Source organism: Herpailurus yagouaroundi, unplaced genomic scaffold, assembly GCF_014898765.1.
Source record: "Herpailurus yagouaroundi ecotype Mexico unplaced genomic scaffold, PumYag 160, whole genome shotgun sequence".
NCBI classification, from domain to species: domain Eukaryota; kingdom Metazoa; phylum Chordata; class Mammalia; order Carnivora; family Felidae; genus Herpailurus; species Herpailurus yagouaroundi.
In genome coordinates, this window is record NW_024412401.1 from 4,185,882 (window position 1) to 4,209,926 (window position 24,045).

A 24,045-nucleotide genomic window follows, 5' to 3' on the forward strand; every position below is an offset into this window, starting at 1 on the left:
TTTTCCCAGCACCACTTGCTGTTGAGACTGTCTTTATTCCATTGGATATTCTTTCCTGCTTTGTCAAAGATTAGTTGGCTGTATGTTTGTGGGTCCATTTCTGGGGTCTCTATTCTGTTCCGTTGATCTGAGTGTCTCTTCTTGTGCCAGTACCATACTGTCTTGATGATTACAATTTTGTAGTATAGCTTGAAGTCCGAGATTGTGATGCCTACTGCTTTGGTTTTCTTTTTCAAGATTGCTTTGGCTATTTGGGGTCTTTTCTGGTTCCATACACATTTTAGGATTATTTGTTCTAGCTCTGTGAAGAATGCTGGTGTTACTTTGATAGGGATCACATTGAATATGTAGATTGCTTTGCGTGGTATCGACATTTTAGCAATATTTTTTCTTCCTATCCAGGAGCATGGAATCTTTTTCCATTTCTTTGTGTCTTCTTCAATTTCTTTCATAAGCTTTCTATAGTTTTCAGTGTATAGATTTTTCACCTTTTGGTTAGATTTATTCCTAGGTATTATATGGGTTTTGGTGCAACTGTAAATGGGATCGATTCCTTGATTTCTCTTTCCGTCGCTTCATGGTTGGTGTATAGGAATGCAACCGATTTCTGTGCATTGATTTTATATCCTGCAACTGTGCTGAATTCATGAATCAGTCCTAGCAGTTTTTTGGTGGAATTTTTAGGGTTTTCCATTTAGAGTGTCATGTTGTCTGTGAAGAGTGAAAGTTTGACCTCCTCCTGGCTGATTTGGATGCCTTTTATTAGTTTGTGTTGTCTGATTGCAGAGGCTAAGACTTCCAATACTATGTTGAATAACTGGAGAGAGTGGACATCCCTGTCTTGTTCCTGACCTCAGGGGGAAAGCTCTCAGTTTTTCCCCATTGAGGATGATATTAGTGTTGGGTCACTCGTATATGGCTTTTACCATCTCAAGGTATGATCCTTCTATCCCTACTTTCTTGAGGGTTTTTATCAAGAAAGGATGCTGTATTTTGTCAAAGGCTTTCTCTGTGTCTATTGAGAGGATCATATGGTTCTTGTCCTTTCTATTATTGATGTGATGAATCACGTTAATTGTTTGTGGATATTGAACCAGCCCTGCATCCCAGGTATAAATCCCACTTGGTCGTGGTGAATAATTTTTTTGATGTATTGTTGGATCCAGTCGGCTAATATCTTGTTGAGGATTTTTGCATCCATGCTCATCAGGGAAATTGGTCTATAGTTCTCCTTTTTAGTGGGGTCTCTGTCTGGTTTTGGAATCGAGGTAATGCTGGCTTCATAGAGTTTGGAAGTTTTCTTTCCATTTCTATTTTTTGGAACAGTTTCAAGAGAATGGGTGTTAACTCTTCCTTGAATGTTTGGTAGAATTCCCCTGGAAAGGCATCTGGCCCTGGACTCTTGTGTTTTGGCAGATTTTTTATTACTAATTCCATTTCCTTACTGGTTATGGGTCTGTTCAAATTTTCTATTTCTTCCTGTTTCAGTCTTGGTAGTGTATATGTTTCTAGGAATTTGTCCATTTCTTTCAGATTGCCCATTTTATTGGCATATAATTGCTCATAATATTCTCTTATTATTGTTTTTATTTCTGTTGTGTTGGTTGTGATTTCTCCTCTTTCATTCTTGATTTTACTTATTTGGGTCCTTTCCTTTTTCTTCTTGATCAAACTGGCTAGTGGTTTATCAATTTTGTTAATTCTTTCAAAGAACCAGCTTCTGGTTTCATTGATCTGTTCTACTGGTTTTTTTTTTTTTTTTTTGGTTTCAATAGCATTAATTTCTGCTCTAATCTTTATTATTTCCTGTCTTCTGCTGGTTTTGGGTTTTATCTGCTGTTCTTTTTCAAGCTTTTCAAGTTGTAAGGTTAGGTTGTGTATCTGAGACCTTTCTTCCTCCTTTAGGAAGGCCTGGATATATACTTTTCTCTTGTGACTGCCTTTGCTGTACCCCACATGTTTTGGGTTGTGGTGCTGTCATTTTCATTGAATTCCATATACTTTTAAATTTCTTTTTTAACTGCTTGGTTAGCCCATTCATTCTTTAGTAGGATGTTCTTCAGTCTTGAAGTATTTGTTACCTTTCCAAATTTTTCTTGTGGTTGATTTCGAGTTTCATAGCATTGTGGTCTGAAAATATGCACGGTATGATCTCAATCTTTTTGTACTTACTTAGGGCTGATTTGTGTCCCAGTATATGATCTATCCTGGAGAACGTTCCATGTGCACTGGAGAAGAATGTATATTCCGCTGCTTTAAGATGAAATGTTCTGAATATATCTGTTAAGTCCATCTGGTCCAATGTGTCACTCAAAGCCATTGTTTCCTTGTTGATTTTTTGATTAGATGATCTGTCAATTGCTGTGAGTGGGGTGTTGAAGTCTCCTACTATTATGAGTTTCTTTATGTTTGTGATTAATTGATTATCTCCCACATTTGGCGCATAAATGTTTACAATTGTTAGGTCTTCTTGGTCTATAGACCCCTTGATTATGATATAATGCCCTTCTGCATCTCTTGATACAGTCTTTATTTTAAAGTCTGGATTGTCTGATATAAGTATGGCTACTCTGGCTTTCTTTTGTTGACCATTAGCATGATAGATGGTTCTCCATCCCCTTATTTTCAATTTGTAGGTGTCTTTAGGTCTAAAGTGGATCTCTTGTAAACAGCATATAGATGGATCTTGTTTTCTTATCCATTGTGTTACCCTATGTCTTTTGATTGGAGCATTGAGTCCATTGATGTTTAGAGTGAGTACTGAAAGATATGAATTTATTGCCATTATGATGCTTGTAGAGTTGGAGTTTCTGGTGGTGTTCTCTGGTCCTTTCTAATTTTTTGTTGCTTTTGGTATTTATTTATTTATATATATATATTTTCATCTTTTCTCCCCTCAGGGAGTCCTCCTTAAAATTTCTTGCAGGGCTGGTTTAGTGGTCACAAACTCCTTTAATTTTTGTTTGTGTGGGAAACTTTTTATCTCTCTTTCTATTTTGAATGACAGCCTTGCTGGATGAAGAATTCTTGGCTGCATATTTTTCTGATTCAGCACACTGAATATATCTTGCCACTCCTTTCTGGTCTGCCAAGTTTCTGTGGATAGGTCTGCTGCAAACCTGATCTGTCTTCCCTTGTAGGTTAGGGACTTTTTTTCCCTTGCTGCTTTCATGATTCTCTCCTTGCCTGAGTATTTTGTGAATTTGAGTATGATATGCCTTGTTGATGGTCGGGTTTTGTGGACTCTAATGGGAGTCCTCTGTGCTTCCTGGATTTTGATGTCTGTGTCTTTCCCCAGGTTAGGAAAGTTTTCTACTATGATTTGCTCACATAACCCTTCTACCCCTATTTCTCTCTCTTCCTCCTCTGGGACCCCTATGATTGTGATGCTATTCCTTTTTAATGAGTCACTGATTTCTCTAATTCTTAAATCGTGCTCTTTTGCCTTAATCTCCCTCTTTTTTCTGCTTTGTTATTCTAAGTTTGTCCTCTGTATCGCTGATTCTCTGTTCTGCCTTGTCCATCCTTGCTGCCACTGCATCCATCCGTGATTGCAGCTCAGTTATAGCATTTTAAATTTCATTGTGGCTATTTTTTAATTCTTTTATCTCTGCAGAAAGGGATTCTACTCTGTTTTCGACTCCAGCTAGTATTCTTATATCGTGATTCTAAATTCTGGTTCAGACATCTTGCTTGTGTCCATGTTGGTTAAATCCCTGGCTGTCGTTTCTTCGTGCTCTTTCTTTTGGGGTGAATTCCTTTTGGGGATTCCTACTCCCCAAGTTCAGCTCTTCGTGTCACATACCTGCTGAGTTCTGTGGTTCAGGTTGTGCAGATTGTTGTGTTAATCTTCCAATCGGTTTTCTAGGTGTGTAGGATGGTTTAGTGTTGGTCTGGCTGTATTTCATGGATGTGAGACACACAAAAAGCTTCCATGCTGTTCTGCCATCTTGGCTCCTTCCCTCAAATTTAATTTTATTTTTAAATTGACATCCAAGTTAGTTAGCATATGGTGCAACAATGATTTCAGGAGTAGATTCCTTAATGCCCCTTACCCATTTAGCCCATCCCCCCCCCACACCCCCTCCAGTAGCCCTCTGTTTGTTCTCCATATTTAAGAGTCTCTTATGTTTCCCCCCCTCCCTGTTTTTATATTATTTTTGCTTCCCTTCCTTGTGTTCATCTGTTCTGTGTCTTAAAGTCCTCATATGAGTGAAGTCATATGATTTTTGTCTTTCTCTGACTGACTAATTTCACTTAACATAGTACACTCTAGTTCCATACACGTAGTTGCAAATGGCAAGATTTCATTCTTTTTGATTGCTGAGTAATTCTTCATTGTATATATAAACCACATCTTCTTTATCCATTCATCCATCAGTGGACATTTGGGCTCTTTCCAGACTTTGGCTATTGTTGGTAGTGCTGCTATAAACATTGGGGTGCCTGTGTCCCTTCAAAACAGCATACCTGTATCCCTTGGATAAATACCTAGTAGTGCAATTCCTGGGTCATAAGGTAGTTCTATTTTTAATTTTTTGAGGAACCTCCATACTGTTTTCCAGAGTGGCTGCACCAGTTTGCCTTCCCACCAGCAGTGCAAAAGAGATCCTCTTTCTCCACAACATCTGTTGTTGCCTGAGTTGTTAATGTTAGCCATTCTGACAGGTGTGAGGTGGTATCTCATTGCGTTTTTGACTTGTATTTCCCTGCTGATGAGTGATGTGGAGCATATTTTCATGTGTCTGTTAGCCATCTGGATGTCTTCTTTGGAGAAGTGTCTATTCATGTCTTTTGCCCATTTCTTCACTGGATTATTTGTTTTTTGGCTGTTGAGTTTGATAAGTTCTTTATAGATTTTGGATGCTAACCCTTTATCTGATATGTCGTTTGCAAATATCTTCTCCCATTCCATTGGTTGCTGTTTAGTTTTGCTGATTGTATCCTTTGCTGTGCAGAAGCTTTTTATTTTGATGAGGTCCCAATAGTTCATTTTTGATTCTGTTTCCCTTGCCTCCAGAGACATGTTGAGTAACAAGTTGCTGAGGCAGAGGTGAAAGAGGTTTTTGTCTGCTTTCTCCTCAAGGCTTTTGATGGTTTCCTGTCTTACATTTAGGTCTTTCATCCATTTTGAGTTTATTTTTGTGTATGGCGTAAGAAAATGGTTCAGGTTCATTTTTCTGCGTGTTGCTGTCCAGTTTTCCCAACATCACTTGCTGAAGAGACTGTCTTTATTCCATTGGATATTCTTTCCTGCTTTGTCAAAGATTAGTTGGCCATATGTTTGTGGGTCCATTTCTGGGGTCTCTATTCTGTTCCATTGATCTGAATGTCTGTTTTTGTGCCATAATGAATATTTATTTAATTAAAATACTGTTCCTTTACATAGTAAGTGCAGTGTTTTTCTTTTCATAAAAAATTCATCTATCACGTTTCCTTAATATGTTTTTCTTGTATATATTCCTTTATTATTATTATTTTTTTCCTAATAGATTAGTGGCCTTTGGAGTGGGGGGCAAGAGTTTAAAATTTTTTTCTCTTGGGGGAGCCTGAGGGTCTCAGTTAAGCATTTGACTCTTGATTTCAGCTCAGGTCAAGATCTCACAGTCATGGGATCAGGCCCCACATCGGGCTCTGTGCTGTCAGACTGGAACCTGCTTGGGTTTCTCTCTCCCTCTCTCTTTACCCCTTCCCCACTTGTGTGTGCGTGCACTCTCTCTCTCTCTCTCTAAGTAAATAAATAAATAAACATTAAACATTTTTTTCTAAAAAGATATCTGCCAAATTAAAAATTTTAAACCATAAAAAATGAAATGTTTCTGGTTTTGCATCCTCAGAGCTGGCTATTATTATTTTTGCTTTGAATTCATAATTGGTTTTGACTGAAGAGAAAATGACTTAAGAGAAAGCATTTACCTTTCGCTTTTGGAAATGAAACTTTATTTTATTTATTTATTTATTTAAAATATTTATTTAGTTTTAAGAGAGAGAGAGAGACAGACAGAGTGTGAGCAGTGGAGGGACAGAGAGAGAAGGAGACAGAGAATCTGAAGCAGGCTCCAGACTCCAAGGTGTCAGCACACAGCCTGACATGGGGCTCAAACCCATGAACTGTGAGATCATGACCTGAACCAAAGCCAAAATGCTTAACTGACTGAGCCACCCAGGTGCCCCCACACTTACATTTCTTTTGAACATAATATTTTCAATATTTTACAGAATATAGATGAGAAGCATAAATTACCCACGGGTAATTTTTCTCTTCCTTTGAGGTAACAGCTTGTTTTCTAGTTTAGGTCATGTTCATGGTCATTATTCAAGTCTTTGTCTTTATCTTCTCTGTTGCATTGCAAGAGAAAATTAAAGAGAATTTCCTCTCTAAAGTTTACTATTGAAATCAAGGTGTTATTAATAATATGCAGAGACTTCGGGAAGTTTTGAGGCTTAAAAATAATAATTGTAAACTAGTTGTATAATTTAGCTTTTTAGAACTGGAGGGGTTCTTAGAGATTTTCTAGGTCAAGATGCATGATGTATTAATAAACCAGTTGGAAAATGTTAGCTCCCCTGTTTCAGGAGATATAATACAAATACAGAACATCATTCTGGAAAAGTCCAAACTCGGTATGTTGAGTCTTTTGTTGGTATTTAAGATATATAAACCTAGAGGACTTTAATTGTACTTTTATATTAATGAAATTCCCATTCAGTGTATGGATTTAGAAGATATGATTGGTAAATGAATCATATAGTATTATTATATTTAGTGCCATAGAATTAATAGAGTTTCAACATAGGACATGTAAAGATATAACAAAATTAGTTTCATGTTCTGTGTTACACACTATTGAATTTGACTTTGAAAAGTTTTGATTAAAATTGAACTATTAATTTCACAATCTATGAATTTAATAATGATTTAATCAACCACTAAATAAAACTGACTTTCTAATTTAAGTTGCTTAGTGATTATGCTCATTAAAGTCCATCAGAGGCTCAACATATCCAGTTGGGTCTTTTAGTCATTACGGTGAGTTTTTGTATTTGCTTCTCTCGAAGCAGGGGAGCTATCATTTTAAAATTGGTATTATTAGGATTTGCTTTGTGCTTTCTACAATGAAATTTTTTAAGTCCATCATTTCTTGAGATTTGTTTTTCTGCCACTCAGTAATATTTAGTTACAGCTCTAGGAGAGACCATATATTGAAAAGGGAATTCTGGTTCTCATGAGGTTTAGTTCAAAGAATATTTTATTCTCTGAAGAACTTGTGATTGAAAATGGTCAAGTGTATGTTTTTTCCCTGTACTTTGGGGGTTTAAATGATTATATAATATAATGATTGCTAGCATTAGATCGGATTTTGAAAAGTGTTTTGATTGCTATGCTTTGTGGTAAAGTTAATGTTCCCTGATAATATTTTTGCTTCATATGATCTGTTAGGTTTGCTTTAGAATGACATGTCTCTGATTTTGCAGGAGGTGTTAAAAACTAATGGGCCCATAAACATTCTATTCTGACTTTTTTTACTAAAAAATTGTTGATTCCTCCAGAATAGGGCTAGTATTTGTATGTGAACATTTTTTTTGCTTATATAAAAACCATTTTCTGTCTTTCTTAGTGGCCCTTAAAAATTTAATAGTATTAAATAGCACTAACTGAATGTGTATGTTTGTATCTGTGTATTTAAATGTTCATTAAATGGCTGGCTTTCTAAATTTATAATGTGAGCATAAAGCTTTTTTTTAGTAAGCTTTTTGAAATTAATTCTTTTTCCTTTTATTTTGAAATTTATTCTTACATAAATTACTAAGTTTTGAAAATTCAAATTTCATCTTTGACCTGGGAATAAATAAGATGGTATTGTGTGTGTGTGTGTGAGAGAGAGAGAGAGAGAGAGAGAAAGAAAGAGAGAGAAAGATAGAGAGATGTCTTTATGTCAAGGCCCATATTCAGATTGGAAGGTAGCACCTATGAACAATGAACTAATTATAGATCTGCATAGGGAGGGTGACATTTCATCTTATGATACAAACAATTAGAAGCATAGAATACTTACATCCATGGAAATAGCATAGGCAAGCAAAGTAAGAGATATTATTTATCATTAATACGATCGAGGGAGGGGTGCCTAGGTGGCTCAGTCAATTATGCCTCCAACTTTTGATTTCAGCTCCAGTCATGATCTCACAGTTGTGAGATTGAGCCCTGTGTTGGGCTCTGCGCTGAGTTTGGAGCCTGTTTGAGGTTCTCTGTCTCTTTGCCCTACTTCCCTGTTTGCACTCGTGTTTGCTCTGTCTCTCTCCCCCCGCCAAAAAAATTATGATTGAGGGAAAGCTACAGATAGTGATGATCATGAAAGCTGACTGGATCAAATTCAGTTCAGCTGAGCAAACTCTGCTTCTGTCTTACAAATGCTTTGGATATGTAATGATTCTTAGGATGAAGATATGATGAAAATGTGAGAGAAAGTATGTGATGTTGATTTTAGATTCTGATGTTTCCCTGGTTTAGTTAGAATTCCTTCATAATGGCATAAAATATATTTGAATAAAAATTTTTTTTAATTAAAGGGAAAAACAGGCACCTGGTTGGCTCAGTCAGTTAAACGTCCAACTCTTGATTTTGGCTCAGGTTATGATTTCATGGTTCATGAGATAGAGCTCTGTGTTGGGATAGAGGCTGCTTGGGATTCTCTCTCTCTTTCTCTCTCTGCCCCTCTCCTGCTCATGTGCACTCTCTCTCTCTCTTAAATAAATAAACATGAAAAAATTAAAAAAAATTTAAAACTTACTTGAGTTAAAAAATATTCACAGGGGCGCCTGGGTGGTTCAGTCAGTTGAGTGTCCAACTCTTGATTTCAGCTCAGGTCATGATCTCACGGTTTGTGAGTTTAAGTCCCGCATCGGGTTCTGTGCTGACAGTGTGGAGCCTGCTTGGGAGTCTCTTTGACCTGGGAATAAATCTCTCTCTACTCCTCTCTGCTCACATGCATGCTCTGTCTCTCAAAATAAATGAATAAACATTTTTAAAAAGTTCAGAAATTATAAGGATTATGTATCACTGCTGCAAAAGTTGAACCTATGTTTAAAGTGAAAATTTCATTTAAAAATCTTAGTGATTAAATAAAGGTATTTATGTTGTTTTTCTCTTTTTTTACTACTTTTAACCTTATTAACAGTGTCCCTTATTTACTTTTACTGTTATTAATGGCTTGAGTCAACTTTTTCCACTGCAGATCAGGAAGACCCATTTGTCAATTTCTAGTTATGAATATTTGCATATGCTTTTTGTATGTTTCTTCAAGAGATTGCATTAGAAATTTTTATTCATATGCATATCCACTTGAGATATTTATGCATGGTTAGTAAAAAAGTGAAGGATGTGTCTTTGTAGACTAGAGAAAGATAAGATGCTTATGGAAGAAACAAAGAGAATGATGCATTAGATTGAGCCGGCAGCAATTCATTCATTTTAGCAGTGTGTGAGATATAGCATACCAGGGTGGAAATATAACTTAGGTCTTTGTCATCTCATTGTGCTTTCTGGGTAAAGGTATTTTATAACCAACCTTGACTCCTCTTTAATAATACATTAAGGTCTGCCAGTCACACATTTTTCTGAATTTTCTTTGAATATTTTTATATTTTTAGTTCCCTGTCTACACTGGCTGTAGATTCATTGTGACATCTAAAGTAGTCGTTGGTTCATCGTGAGTAATCAATAAATGTTCATCTAAACATCATCTGGTTACCCGACACAGCTTAAGAGATTTTTATTGTGAGGGTAACAAACTCTTTATGTGGATTATGTCCAAGGAAAAAAGAAGTGAGTCCTTTTATCCTACAGTTTTCCTTTTAAACTGCTGTGGATGTTTAGAATTACAGAATTATAGAATTTGTTAAGTCAATATGTGACATTTAACCTTAACTTACTCTTTATTGACACATGATAAAACATGTTAATCAAAAATTAGAAACTTAGTATTTTATTCTTGCTTGGCACTTTGTTTTCAACCCAACAGTTTACTTAGCAGATAAATTCTGTTTTCATTCTAGAATTTTTTTGCCCATCAAAAAGCTATTAAGGGAACTAACAACTTTGGGAAAAAATATTTAAATATAAGTACAATCCACATTTCAGAAAAGCTCAAACACTTTTGATATATGAATAAAGAATGAAAGCGTCAAAATTATAAAACCAAAACGATTTATTGGGAAGGAAAATTGTCATCTGTAAAACAATGACAGTTTTTCTGGTCAGTAGTTGGTTCATAAACCTAGTTATTAAATGTAAGTTAGATTTGTATTAAGAGATTATTAGCCAGATATCTTTGTAGAAAATTATAATCTACTAATTATGAATGTAATAGCAACTTTTTGGCATATTTAATTCTTTTTAAGCCTCGTCATTGGTCAATCTTCTTCTTTATTCTTGGAAACATTTTATACTAGTCAGTGTCTCCTGGCTAATTTGCCATTAAATTTGGTTTTGAACTGTAATGGTGTTGAAATTTTAGCTTGTCTTTTAGTCAGGATTGAGCCCTATAGTTGGGAGAGAAGAATTATTGTTGAACTAGGATTTTAATTGAACCCTTTATATTAAACTGACTCCAAGTGTGCACTTTGTTTGGCTTTTTACATTTATATTTCTGTTAAGTTTTATTCCTTGATATTGGTGAGGACTTAGCCTCAGTCACCATACATTTTGGAGACAGATTGATCTGGGTTTCAGTTTCAGTCCTGTCTTGTAATAGTTGTGTGACCTGTAGTGATATTATCCTTCTGAATCTGCTTGCTCATTGGTAAAATGGTGCTAATAATCTCAACTGTGCAGGATTTCTTTTCTTTTTTTTGAAAGAGCATGTGCTTGTGCACATGTGCACGGGAGGTGTGTGTGTGGGGAGGGAGAGGAAGAGAGAGAGGCAGAGAGAGAAACAGAGGATATTAAGCAGGCTCCACGCCCAGCAGGAGCCTGACTCAGGGCTAGATCTCATGACTGTGAGATCATGACCTGAGCTGAAATCAAGAGTTGGATGCTTAACTGACTGAGCCACCCAGGCACCCCTCAAGTGTACAGGATTTTTAATGAAAAAGATACTATTACATGTACTATTAAAGATAGTACATGTATTGAAATAGCAGAGGGGCATTTTTGTATGTGTATCTGCATATAACTTGTGAATATGATGCTGGAGTTCTTCTGGAAATATAATTATATGATAATATCCCAGGAAAATATTGATTCAGAAGATCTTTAGGATATTAAAATATATTACAGGGAAGAACTTCTGGAATGATAGTGTAAAGAGCTTGGAAAACTCTCTACTTAGCAGAACAACAATTTAACTGATGAAAAATTAAAAAAAAATCATATAAAGCTTTAGAAATTGTCCTGAGGGCAAAGGAGAAACTATTATTTAAGAAAATATACTAATCAAATTAAAAGCCTTGGTCCTTTAAAGAACAGCATCAGAAAAATAAAAAGACAACTCATAAAAAGAGAAAATATTTGCAGATCATGTATCTGGTAAAGTAATTTTATCCAGAATATATAAAGACCTCTTACAATTCAATAATAAAAAAATCCATTTGAAAAATGGACAAAATATCTGAACAGAGACTTCTCCAAAGAAAACCTATAAGTGGCCAATAAACACGTGAAAAGATGCGCAGTCATCAGAAAAATGCAAATCAAAACCATAATGAGCTGTACTCAAAAAAATTAAAAACCATAATCACAAGTTATTTCACACATACTTAGATGGCTATAATAAAATAAAAGCAAGTAATAACAGGTTATTAGTGAGGATGTGAAAAAATTGGGAATTCTCATACACTACTCTTGGGAAGGTATAATGATACCCCCCACTTTGTAAAACAGTTTGGAAGGTTTTCAAAATGGAAAAATTGTAGTTACCATATGACCTTGCAATGGTACTCTTAGGTATATAGCCAATAGAAATGAAAATATGCACTCACATGTTCATAGCAGCATTTTATATGACAGCCATAAAGCTGAAACAACCCAAATGTCCATCAACTGCTGAGTGAATGAACAAAAGTTGTTACATCCATAGAATGGAATGTAATTCAGGCATAAAGAAAAAGCGAGGTACCGATCATCAAATGAAGTTCATATGGATGAGCCTTGAAAACATTAAGCTTAGTGAAAGAAGCCACACATAAAAAGCCACATAGTGTGTGATTCCATTTATATGAAATGCCCAGAGAAGGCAAATCTGTAGAGATAGGAAGTAGATTAGGGTTGCCTAGGGCTGAAGGGACTAAGGGAAGATAGTAACTGCTGATGGCTATGGGGTTTCTTGCTGGTGTGAAGAAAGTGTTCTAAAATTGATTGTGGTGTTGGTTGTATAACTCAATGAATCTACTAAAAACCGTTGAATTGTATACTTTAAGTGATTTCTTTTTATGGTATGTAAACTATATCTCAAATGATCAAAAAGAAGAAAATCAACGAAATTTCAGTAAGAACAATGAGAACCTGGGGGCATTTGGGTGATGGTTGGTTCCATAACCCCTTTTCCATCGTGCTCCCTGTTACAGAAGCTATACCCTGGGTGGTTGGGCCCTTCCTCTCTCCTTGGCCTTTAGGCTGGGGCTATGCTTTCTTCCTGGGAGTGGCAGATTGCTGGAATGTCTCATCCCTCAGAGCCCTGTGTTGCAGCAATTTTATTCTGGGCAGGGATGAGAGGACCAGATCACTCTTCCTCCACCCAGACCTCATTTGTAATGCTGACGCTCTATCCCAGTCTTGGCAGGTCAACAAAATTGGGGCAATTGCTCCTGCCCCAGAAGACCAGACGTTGCAATGCCCCAATGGCCACTTACAGAGCAGGATTGTTGTCCTGGAAAAAGTGGGTCTTCACACCCAAATCCAAGCAGAGGCACAAGGGTTCTGCCCAGGAGGAAAGGCAGGCTGGCTTTCAGGGAAAAGGGCTCTGTACCTCTGCTTGAGGAGACTTATCTTATGTGGAGTAGAGAGTGGAAAATTCCATGGTTAAGGACATGGTTGACAACAATATAAATCTGGGTGAAGAGAGATTAAGAGGAACCTGGTACCTCTATGATATAATAAAATGACACAGCAGCCAGAAGTTTAAAATAGAGAACTAGAGAAAGAGACAGCCAAGAGGACCCCTCATGGGGTGACAGCTGAGTCAGCAGTTGGGAAGGCCGTGTACGTGTGGTAGGTGGCATCCACTCAAGAGCAATCTGAGCAGGATGTGAGGCAGACTGGAAGCATGCCCCAAGCTACACACAGACACATCAACGCAGAGTGGAAGCCTTACTGGTGCAAGGGGGCTTAAACACAACCAAAGACCGACTGAACATTAAGACCCAGAGGTGATTGCTAGGAAGCCAGGCTTCAATAAAATGTCACAGTCATTCCTGACAAGTCTGTCAGACTGTGTGCATGCCCGAGGACAAGCCCTCCCAGGCATTGACATAAACTGAGGTGTGGTTGAAAGGAGTTTGCTGTGAATAACAAAAGACATCCATTTTACCTTTCTGACCCTGAAGTTATTTCAGGAATTGAATAATTCCTGAATTATAAAAACTGAATAATATAATAAAAGATGGACTTAGGACTGTTCCAAAAGGAAATTACCAGGGTTTTAGGAGCTATGTGCCTGGAACCATGGATAAAGACCAGAATTATATTTCTTACTTTAAATCACAATATCACAGTATGCCAAATCAGTGTTTTAAAGATAAATTATCCCAGAGTTTTCAGGTAACGGGACATACATAAGAGGAAATAATGTAACTAAATCCCTGCCATATTGCTTATATCAAACAAACTTTAGATTGATCAAAGAGCCATAAAAAAAGAAGGTGAAAAGGCACTGGAAGAAAAAGGGAATTAATTATTTTATAATCTCAGAATAAAGAAGGTCTGACACAAAATTTAGAAGTCCCAAAGCAAATTATTGATAAATTTGGTCACTTAAATACAATTTTGTTTCTACGAACATGATTGTAAGGTGAGTGACAAATTGGCAATAATGATCTGCAATATGTATGACAAAGGGATCGTTTTTATAATTTAGAAAAGACTAAGGGGCGCCTGGGTGGCTCAATCGGTTGGGCGTCCAACATTGGGCTCAGGTCATGATCTCACAGTTCGCGGATTCAAGCGCCTCATGGGGCTCTGTGCTGACAGCTTAGAGCCTGGAGCCTGCTTCGGATTCTGTGTCTCCCTCTCTCTGCCCCTCTCCTGCTCATACTCTGTCTCTCTCTTCCTTCAAAAATAAATAAAAACATTAAAAAAAAAAAGAAAAGACTATTATAAATCACTATGGTCAGTATGGACAATGTAATGTAAAAACGGGCACATGATGTGGAAAGGCGTTCACAGGAAAAGAGGTACAGGTGGCTAGTAAACATGAAAAGATCCTTAATGTTAAAGTTAAAGAAATGCACATTAAAATAAGTTGATAATTCCTATCATTGGGAAGATATTGAGAAATAGGCACTTATACTGGACATGGTATTATACAAGGTAGGACTCTTTAGAGAGCAATTTGGTAACAATTGTCTGAAAATAGATGTTCATACCCTTTTACCCAGCAAATCTATTTCTAGCAGTTTATGGAACAGGTATACTTGCATGTTTATGCAAAGATATATGAGTACACATACAAGGATGTATATTGTACTATTATCAGTAATAGCCAAAAATGCAAATAACCTGTAGATTTTAGCAATAGGAGACTAGTTAATTAATGGTACATCTAAACAATAGAGTACTACGAAACTAAAAAAATGTGATGTGGAAAGATGTCAAAGACGTAATATGAATGGAAAAGTAAGTTATATAGCAGCATGTGTACTATGATCCTATTTGAATTAAAAATTATAGACATGTAATATGTATTTTATATAAAAATGGTTTTTTAACTATTACTTTTGATATTCAGTATTGTCTAGGTGGTGGCAATACACTGGTGAGGACAAAACCCCTCCCATATCTCCTTTCACGGGGCTTAAATAGTATGAAATAGAGGCTAATAAAAGACCTATTCAAATAAATACAGAATCATAATTGTGATAATTGCTGAGAAGAATCTTATAGAGGGAATTGATGTAGTCAGGGGGGTGAAGAGAAGGATAACTTTTCTGAAAAAGTGATAATTGAACTGACATCTAAAGAAAGTATTATTAGTTTTACGTATTTTAAGGGTATAATTTTGCCATGTATGATCTGTTCTCCCATTTCTTCTGTATATGTAGGCACTCTTGCACTAGTGTTTCCACCTCATCAGCTTCTACAGATGCTTAAGTTTCTCATTTATTAAAAAAAAAAACTCTTCTCCGGCTTCGTTCTTCCTTCCAACTACTTCCCTTTATTTCTCCTTCCCTTCTTACCGGGAAAGGGGTATCTAAACTTCCTGTTTCCGCTGACTTAGCTCTCAGGAAAAAAACCAAAATTCAGGCTTACTGCTTCTCAACCTATTCCAGTCTGAATTATAACAGATTTCATCAAGGTCACCAGTGACCTCTATGCCGATTGAACACTATTTGGTCTCCATTTTGTTTGAATGTTCTGTGACATTAGACATAACTGACATCTCTGTCTTGGAAATGTTCTCGGTTTTCATGACACTATACTTTTCTGTTTTTCTTTCTCTTTTTTCAATCGTCTTTGCTGGTTTTTTTTCTTTTCTAACTATTAACTTCTGTAGTTCCTTAAGGCCTTGTCCTAGGTTCTCTTCCTGTCTAATTCTCTCTAGATAAGCCCCAGGGAATATCTGTATGTGATTTCCAAACCTATTCCTGACTTCTCTTCTGAGCATTATACCATTATGTCCAGCTGCCTCCCGTATCTTTCTATTTTATTTGTTCTTTGTTAATTCAAATATATTTATTTAAAGCCTGCTATTTATCAGGTGTTGTGCTGGTACTAGGAATGTCTTAAAAGCTATTTCCAATGAAATGTGATCGAAACCAAATTCATTTGTACTCGCTGCCAAAAACAAACAAGCAAGTAAATAAACAAAAACAGCCCAAATAAGACCTTCTCTACCTTCATTGTTCTCACTGTACTACTGATATCTGCCAGATCTTCGAGCCTGAAACTTGAGATCACTCTTGACTCCTCCTTCTATCTGAGCATTTACCCAAGGTCATCAATCCAGTCCAATCCAATCCAATCCAGTCACATCTAATCCAGTTTAATCTGATGAAGTCTAACCCAGTGCAGTGTCCCACGGCCTGGTCATTCCATCTCCTAAGTATGTTGCCCCCCACTGTTCCTTTTCATGACCAAGACCCTGGCCTATGCTACCATTTCCTCTTGTGTAGACTGCTGCAGTTCTTTCTCTGTGGTCATACTGTATTCACTTTTGACCACCATCTGGCCGTTTGCCACACGACTGCAATCTCGATCTCGTAACGTGTTTCCTAATTCCTCTTTGTCTCAGTTTTCTTATCTGTAAAATTGGGATAACAATAGCCCTTACCTCTTGGGTTGCTGTGGGGATAAAAAGAATTATTAAGTATAAAATAGTGCCAGGCACTAAGGCCTCAGTAAATTGTTATCGAGACCTTACACAGGGTTACATTCAGCCAAATGAAAGGTATGATTAAGACAGAAAGAGGTTTATTAATAAGAGATTTGAATGGAGTAATTATTAGCTTGTTTATACTTAACAGTGCCATATATGTTCACACAAATCTATAGCCCTTATAATATGTGACCTTATTATGTGTAATTGTTTTCTTAATTAAAAGGCTAAGAAGCACCAGGCCTTTCTAGTAGAGACATGTGAAAATAACGTGAAAGAATTGGAATCGATCTTGGACAGCTTTACTGTGTCGGGCCAGTGGACATCAGGTTAGTTGAAGGTATAAAATGACAGTTGCATCTGTCAATGTTCCAAAGTCACTACATTTTGGGAATTCTGCAGATGCCTCTTCCAGTCCCTTATCTCAACATGTTTCGATTTGATGACATGATAAGAGCAGTTCTCACAGCGGTCAGTTGGCCTAGCTGGCTGAGAAGGGGTGACGGAATGTGGACCTGCTGCTGCCCTCCCAGAACTTGATTTACAAGTGTTGGGGTCTGTATGATTGGACAGACAAGGGCTCACTTGCTGTGTTCTGAATCCAACTGAGAAAAAAGTCCTTACAGTATACCTGCGAGGGGAACAGATGTTTCCATCAAACTGAGCCAAATTCTGAGGCAACCTTCAACAACTTAAAGGTCATGCATTCAAAAGGTTATGTAGGACACAGCCTGTAACATAGTGCATATGCTAAGCTGGTTTTCGCCTTTGCTTCCCGCTACCCTACTACACATACTCTGCAGATAAGAGCGCTTAGGAAAAATGTTTGGGTTTTAGTATTAGTGTAGCTATTAAGATAAAGAAGGATAAAAATTGTATATTAGGTAGGCATAGTTTGGGAACTAGCAGAAGCGTTAGCTGGCTAATGAATGCTGTTCACGATTTCCACGTCCTTAATTTTTTTGTGTCTTTGCCATTATGTGTGTAATAGTAGCTTTGACTTAAATACTTTTACTTTTCTACCTCAGTTTCCTTTTGCCCTACTGTCGGCCTCAAGTTATTTAGTTGCTTTCTGACTTGTGTTTTTCAAAAGGCATGTAAAATTAAATTCACTCCACTTTAAAACTGAACTCCTGGACTCAAGTTATTTGAAGGAATCGAATAGATATTTGGCAAATGAGTTCTTCAGGAACTTGTAAGTTCAGGATATTTGTTGTGCTTGAAAAAGCAGAGCGATATGATTGCGCCCATTTGTACCCTATAGATCTGCAGACTTGTGCTGGTGAACTGTTAGAAATTTAGTGTGTTTTGCTATTGTCTGGTGGGTTTTTTATTTTTGTCTGCTTTTTTCCTTTATACTGTTTTAGCCATAATTAAGAAATTAACAGATAACTTTTTTTTTAAACTTTTCCCCAAAACAGTAGTGTTTCATGGTTTGCTACTGTGGAAAAATCAAGGTGTATAAAAGTGGCATAAAAATATAGATATCCTTGGGATGTCTGGGTGGCTTAGTTGGTTGACTGTCCGACTTTGGCCCAGGTCGTGATCTTGTGGTTCTTGAGTTTGGGCCCTGTGCTGTCAGCATGGAGCTCAGTTCAGATCCTCTGTCCCCTCCTCTCTCTGCCCCTCCCCTGCTTGTGCTCTCCCTCTCTCAAAAATAAATAAACATTAAACAAATAGATATCCACTGTTCAGTTATATTTGCTAAAGCTGTGGAGGATACAATTTTCTTTTGCAGTAGTACTGAGATGTATCATTGCTTAGTGGTGTTAGGAGCTTTAAAAATTGTTAAGTTATCATGGTATATCTAATACTTCTATGTTACTTTAAATATTTCTTCAGAGTTGAATTAAAAAAACTAAAAATATTGAGGTCATATCTCCTTTCCATTTTAACATGAAATAACTTGATAACAAAGCAACTCATAAGCTTTTGCTAAGCCTATAGGAAAAGACTATTAAAGTTTTTTTTTTCTTTTCATCTTTCAATAATCATCCTTTTTAAACTCCTAGTTTCCCATATAAATGCACACTCTATATATTATAGATAAAGCATTTCCGGAAAAGGGACTCTATGGTGATTAGTGATGTTTGTCTTGCCGTAGAGTGGGTTTTGTTTCTGTGTGGTGCTGGCTCTTTTATTTACTCTTTTACCCACCAAGAACCACTTTTTCTCTGATCTGTGGATATTTATGGAAACATGGACAGGTTCAGAGAACTAATAAGATAGGATAGGGCGGCAAGAACAAGTAAGAGTGGGAAAGCAACCCCAGGCCTAAGCCTGAAGGGTCCAGTGGAGGACACATTGTCACAATACAAGCCACACCGTGGAGGAGGGCCTGCCCGACAAGAGCTGTGGCTGCTAAAAACTGAAGCCACTGCCAGGAATGCACCAGAGCAGAGGAAACAGAGGAAACAAACAACAGGCCATTCTTTTCTTTCCTTTTTTTTTCTTTCTTCCTCCATCCTCTTAACCTCCTCCTGGTGCACTCACTGTCCAAATCCAACCAGAAGTCCGAGGGCAGAGGAGCCCAGATCATGCAGTCTGTAGAGGTCAGCCTTTACAAGGCAAAGCATTGCTTGTTAAAATAATTTACCAAAACCTGTCATTTCTGAAAATATCTTGGTTAGATTCTCTTCTGATGAACTCTTCTGAGTGTGCCATCTTTTTTCACGCTGGCACCCTGGCTACGTTTACCTGCTTAGGACTCGATTTCCCTCTGGCCCTCGGCTTCCACAAAACAGCCCTGTAAAACTGTGAAGTACTCCCTGAACCAGGGTAAGGTTGGGGTTTTGTTACTTCCCCAAGAGAGATGTAAATAATAAACTTTATTGCTTGATATTTTGTGGAAGAACCCGGACAATTAAGATCGTCTGCTATGTCAGGCCTGGCTTTGCCTACACAAAGTTGAACAAATATTTTGTTCCTTGCAAATAAAATAACATAAAAACTTATCTAGGCTAACATCCTGTGTGCATGTGTAATGTAAACATGTATATATCTCACAGTGTATATGTGTTTGAAAAAAAAAGTCTGTTTTAAACAGAGACATGTTGTTACTCTGTGATGACAGCTCAGCCTTAGAATTTGTTACAAAGTTAATTCAGCTACCTCCAGAAGGGTTTTCAAGAGAGATGGACTCTTCTCCAGTATGGCAAGTAGGGAAGAATGCTTTACTTCCTTTTTTACCTCTTTGTAGCTTTCAGTTCAATATAGACTCAGTATCTACACTCCCCAGTCCAGGAAGAGCAATCTATGGAAGAAATTTAGATGCTTACAAAATTGTTTGTTTTGACTTGCATTTTAAAATGGAAATAGCCAGATTTCATTCTTTCTCGTTGCCAAGTAGTGCTCCATTGTATATATAAACCACATCTTCTTTACCCATTTGTCAGTTGATGGATATTTAGGCTCTTTCCATAATTTGGCTATTGTTGAAAGTGCTCCTATAAACATTGGGGTACAAGTGCCCCTATGCATCAGCATTTCTGTATCCCTTGGGTAAATTCCTAGCAGTGCTATTGCTGGGTCATAGGGTACATCTATTTTTAATTTTTTGAGGAACCTTCACACTGTTTTCCAGAGAGGCTGTACCAACCTGGATTGAACTGGAGGGTATTATGCTAAGTGAAATAAATCAGGCTGAGAAAGACAGATACCATATGTTTTCACTCATATGTGGATCCTGAGAAACTTAACAGAAGTCCATGGGGGAGGGGAAGGGGAAAAAAAAAGTTATAGAGAGGGAAGGAGGCAAACCGTAAGAGACTCTTAAAAACTGAGAACAAACTGAGGGTTGATGGGGGGTGGGGGAGAGGGGAAAGTGGGTGATGGGCGTTGAGGAGGGCACCTGTTGGGATGAGCACTGGGTGTTGTATGGAAACCAATTTCACAATAAATTATATTCAATATAAAAAAACACAAAATAAAAAAAAAATAAAATGGAGTGAATGAAAATTACTTTTTTGGATGAATTTTAGTCCGGAGTTGACAGAAGCTGCCAGGTGTTCTATTCCCTGTCTTCTTCAGCTTCTGGGGACTTCTACATTAAGAAATGTTTCTGAAGCTGAAGTAACCCGTCAGCTTATCTTCAGGTAAAGGATGAAGCAAAGCTGCAGCTGGTCCAAGACATTCAGGAATTCATTTACTTAGAGGATTTAACGTGATTTTCTCACCGTTGATCAGTGTGACATTTCACACTTTGTTTCCTAATGCCTCCGACACTGCCCCCTCCTGCTAACGCGTCTCTGCTTCTCCCTGACTCTCCCTTCAGTCTGTTTTCTCTAAAGCCACCAGAATGCTCATTTGAAAACCTAAGTCAGAGCCTGCCATTCCTTTGCCTTAAACCTTATTGGGCTCTGCATTTCACGAAGCATGGAAGCCAAAGTGCCAGCAAGGGCTTTCAAGACCCTACATGGTCTGCCCCTATTCTTGATCACTCCTTTGACCTCCCCTGCACCTTTCTCTGTTTGGGCCACTTTGGCCTCCTGCTGTTTCTCGGGGCCACCAAACATGCTCTTGCCCTGGGGGCCTTTGTGCAGGCCATTCTTTCCACCTGGAAAGTTCTTCACACAGATGTGTTTGTATAGCTTTCTCTCTTGTCTATTTTATTTTATTTATTTCACATTCTTTTAAATGTGAATGAGAGTTTTTATTTTTTTAAGAAAGCTCTACCCCCAATGTAGGGCTCAAACTTATGACCTCAAGATTAAGAGTTGCATGCTGAGATCTCACCCGATGAAGGCTACCCTCTGCTCACCCCCATGTCACTTGTCTCCCTACCTCTCCCTTTTCTGCTCTACGTTTTTTCTTCCCTGTAGCCCTTATGGCTGTCCAACATTTCTAACACACTACATGGTGCACTTATTTTATCCGTATTAGAATTCTCCATAGAAACAGAACCAATATATATAGGATCTATATACTTCTTCAGTATGGCAAGTAGGGAAGAATGCTTTACTTCCTTTTTTACCTCTTTGTAAAGGTGTATATATATATGATATATATGGTATATATATATGATATATATGGTGTGTATATATATGGTATGGTATATATATATGGTATATATATATGGTATATATATATATAAGAATGGCTCATGTGGTTATGAAGGCTGGGAAATGCCATGACCTGTGTGTCCTCTGCAAACTGAAGAACCAGGAAAGCCATTGGTATAATTCAATCTGAATCCAAAGGCCTGAGAACCTAGGGGCTCCTGGAGTCTGAAGGAGGAGATGGAAGTCCCAACTCTAGAAGAGAGAAGTTGCCCTTCTTCTGCCATTTTGTCTGTAGTGGGGTGTAGGGAGGCAATAGATTGGATGATGCCTGCCCACATTGGTGAGGGCATATCTTTACTCAGTCTACTGATTCAGATGCTAATGTCTTTCGGAAACATCTTCACAGACACATACAGAAACGTTTTGCCAGCTCTATGTGCATCCCTTAGCCCAGTCAAGTTGACACATGAAATTAATCACTACAGTGTCCAAGCTCCATGAGGGCAAAGATCTTTGTCTCTTTTATTTGCTAATGTACTTTAAGCAGCTAGAACATTCCTTGGCACAAAGCAGTCACTCAGCAAATATTTGTTGAATATTAATGAATATAAGTTTGAATGAATTAGTATCAGGTTGAATGTCTATTTTGCATTTCAGTTTTTAAGGTTATAAAGGTAGTCATGGAGTCTCTTTCCTAATTATAAGGGTCTTTTGGGTAGCAGTCCATAAGGGGTAACCAGGAAGATTGACCTTAAGTGGAAAAGATGTACAATCTAAAAATCGGCCATAGAAATGTCACCTTGATTGCCTACTTTTATTAGGCAAGATTGTCTTCATTTGCTTGAACAGGGATATTTATTTCCTATGTCTACTTTCCACCAAAACTGAAGTACTATAGCTGTTCATATCTCCTTTTTTTTCTGGTGAAAATTCTTACAGCAGGGTGTGTATGGGGACATATCCTTTCCCACTTTGAACCTATGCAGTCTCCCTGCCTCAAGTGTTTCTTCTAATACAGTTTCACCTCTGCCTGAGGATGTTAATAAACACATAGAATGTACTTTTTCCTTGGTTAGGTACGTGAAAAAAAAAAAAAAACTTTTCTTGTGGCTCAGTCTTGGATCCTCCTCAGGGTGCTTGATTTTTGTGTTGACTGAAATAGAACCTCTGACCTTCCTTCCTTGAGGAAATCATTTGTAATACTCTAGAGGTGTTCTTTTTCTTTCTACTGGAGAGGACCCTGGGAAATAATGGTAACAGAGTTTGATGCCTTTAGGCATATATACATCACCCAGGGATTGGGCAGTCTCAGGGACTGCTCTTAGGATAATCAGGGCAACAGATTGGACTTTTCCTCTTCTCTGTCCTGCTTTACTTCTTTAGTAAAGGACTATTGCCTAGATCTGGTATCTTCCTGAGAATTTTAATTGTCCTTGTGAACCCCATGGATAGTACTTTTTAACTGGATATTCATGGATCAATGAGAAGCTGAGGATGCCTATCAGAGCAGCACATAGGTCTCCTTAGTGTCATTTGCCAAATTCTTCTCACTTACTTCTCTCACGTCCCAATCCACAGGTGTACAGACCAAAATTGGCCTACTTCATCATGCTCATAGTTTCCGTTTGTAAAATCAAAGGGAGTGGCTTTAATAAGAGGGCTCTAATGGGATCATTAATTAATCACACTGTTATGAAGGCTAAGAAATCCAAGATCTGCAGTGGGTAAGCTGGAGACTCAGGAGACCTGAGGGTGTGGTTCCAGTCTAAGTTTGAGTCAAAGGGAAGGAGAAGACCAGTGTCTCAACGTGAAGACAGACAGGCAGAGAGACAGAATTCCTTCTTATTGGGCCTTTTATTCTATTCAGACCTTCAGTGAAGATTGGATGAGGCCAGCCCACTCTCGGGAGGGCAATTTGCTTTCTCAGTCTACTGCTTCAGAGGTCAATCTCATCCAGAAACATCCTTATAGACACACCCAGAAATAATGTTTCACTGAATATCTGTGTCCCAGTCAGGTTTATGCATAAAATTAACCATCATATCCCCTTCTCCCTTACTCTTAGCCTGTGGTAACCACTATTCTACTTTCTGTTTCTGTGAATTTGACTACTTTAGACTCCTCATATGGTGGAATCATATAGTATTAGTCTTTTTGTGAATGGCTTATTTCACCTAGCACAATGATCTCAAGTTTCATCCATGTTATAGCATGTGACAGGAATCCTTCCTTTCTGAGGCTGAATAATATTTACATTTTGTTTGTCCATTCATCCGTTGATGGACCTTTGGGTTGTTTCCACCTTTTTTTTTTTAAATTTATTTATTTTTGGGACAGAGAGAGACAGAGCATGAACGGGGGAGAGGCAGAGAGAGGGGGAGACACAGAATCGGAAACAGGCTCCAGGCTCTGAGCCATCAGCCCAGAGCCTGACGCGGGGCTCGAACTCACGGACCGCGAGATCGTGACCTGGCTGAAGTCGGACACTTAACCGACTGCGCCACCCAGGCGCCCCG

The 24,045-nt window shown here is 37.8% G+C and overlaps 1 protein-coding gene across 9 annotated transcripts in view; it reads left to right on the top strand.

Annotated features, from left to right (window-relative positions):
* CCDC171 (coiled-coil domain containing 171) overlaps positions 1-24,045 on the top strand; it is a 309,506-nt gene that overhangs the window by 86,723 nt on the left and 198,738 nt on the right. For all 9 annotated transcript variants that reach the window (XM_040481303.1, XM_040481300.1, XM_040481302.1 and 6 more), the window contains one exon: positions 16,756-16,858. In XM_040481303.1, the coding sequence (XP_040337237.1) occupies positions 16,756-16,858 (103 nt within the window). The remainder of the gene's footprint in view (positions 1-16,755; positions 16,859-24,045) is intronic.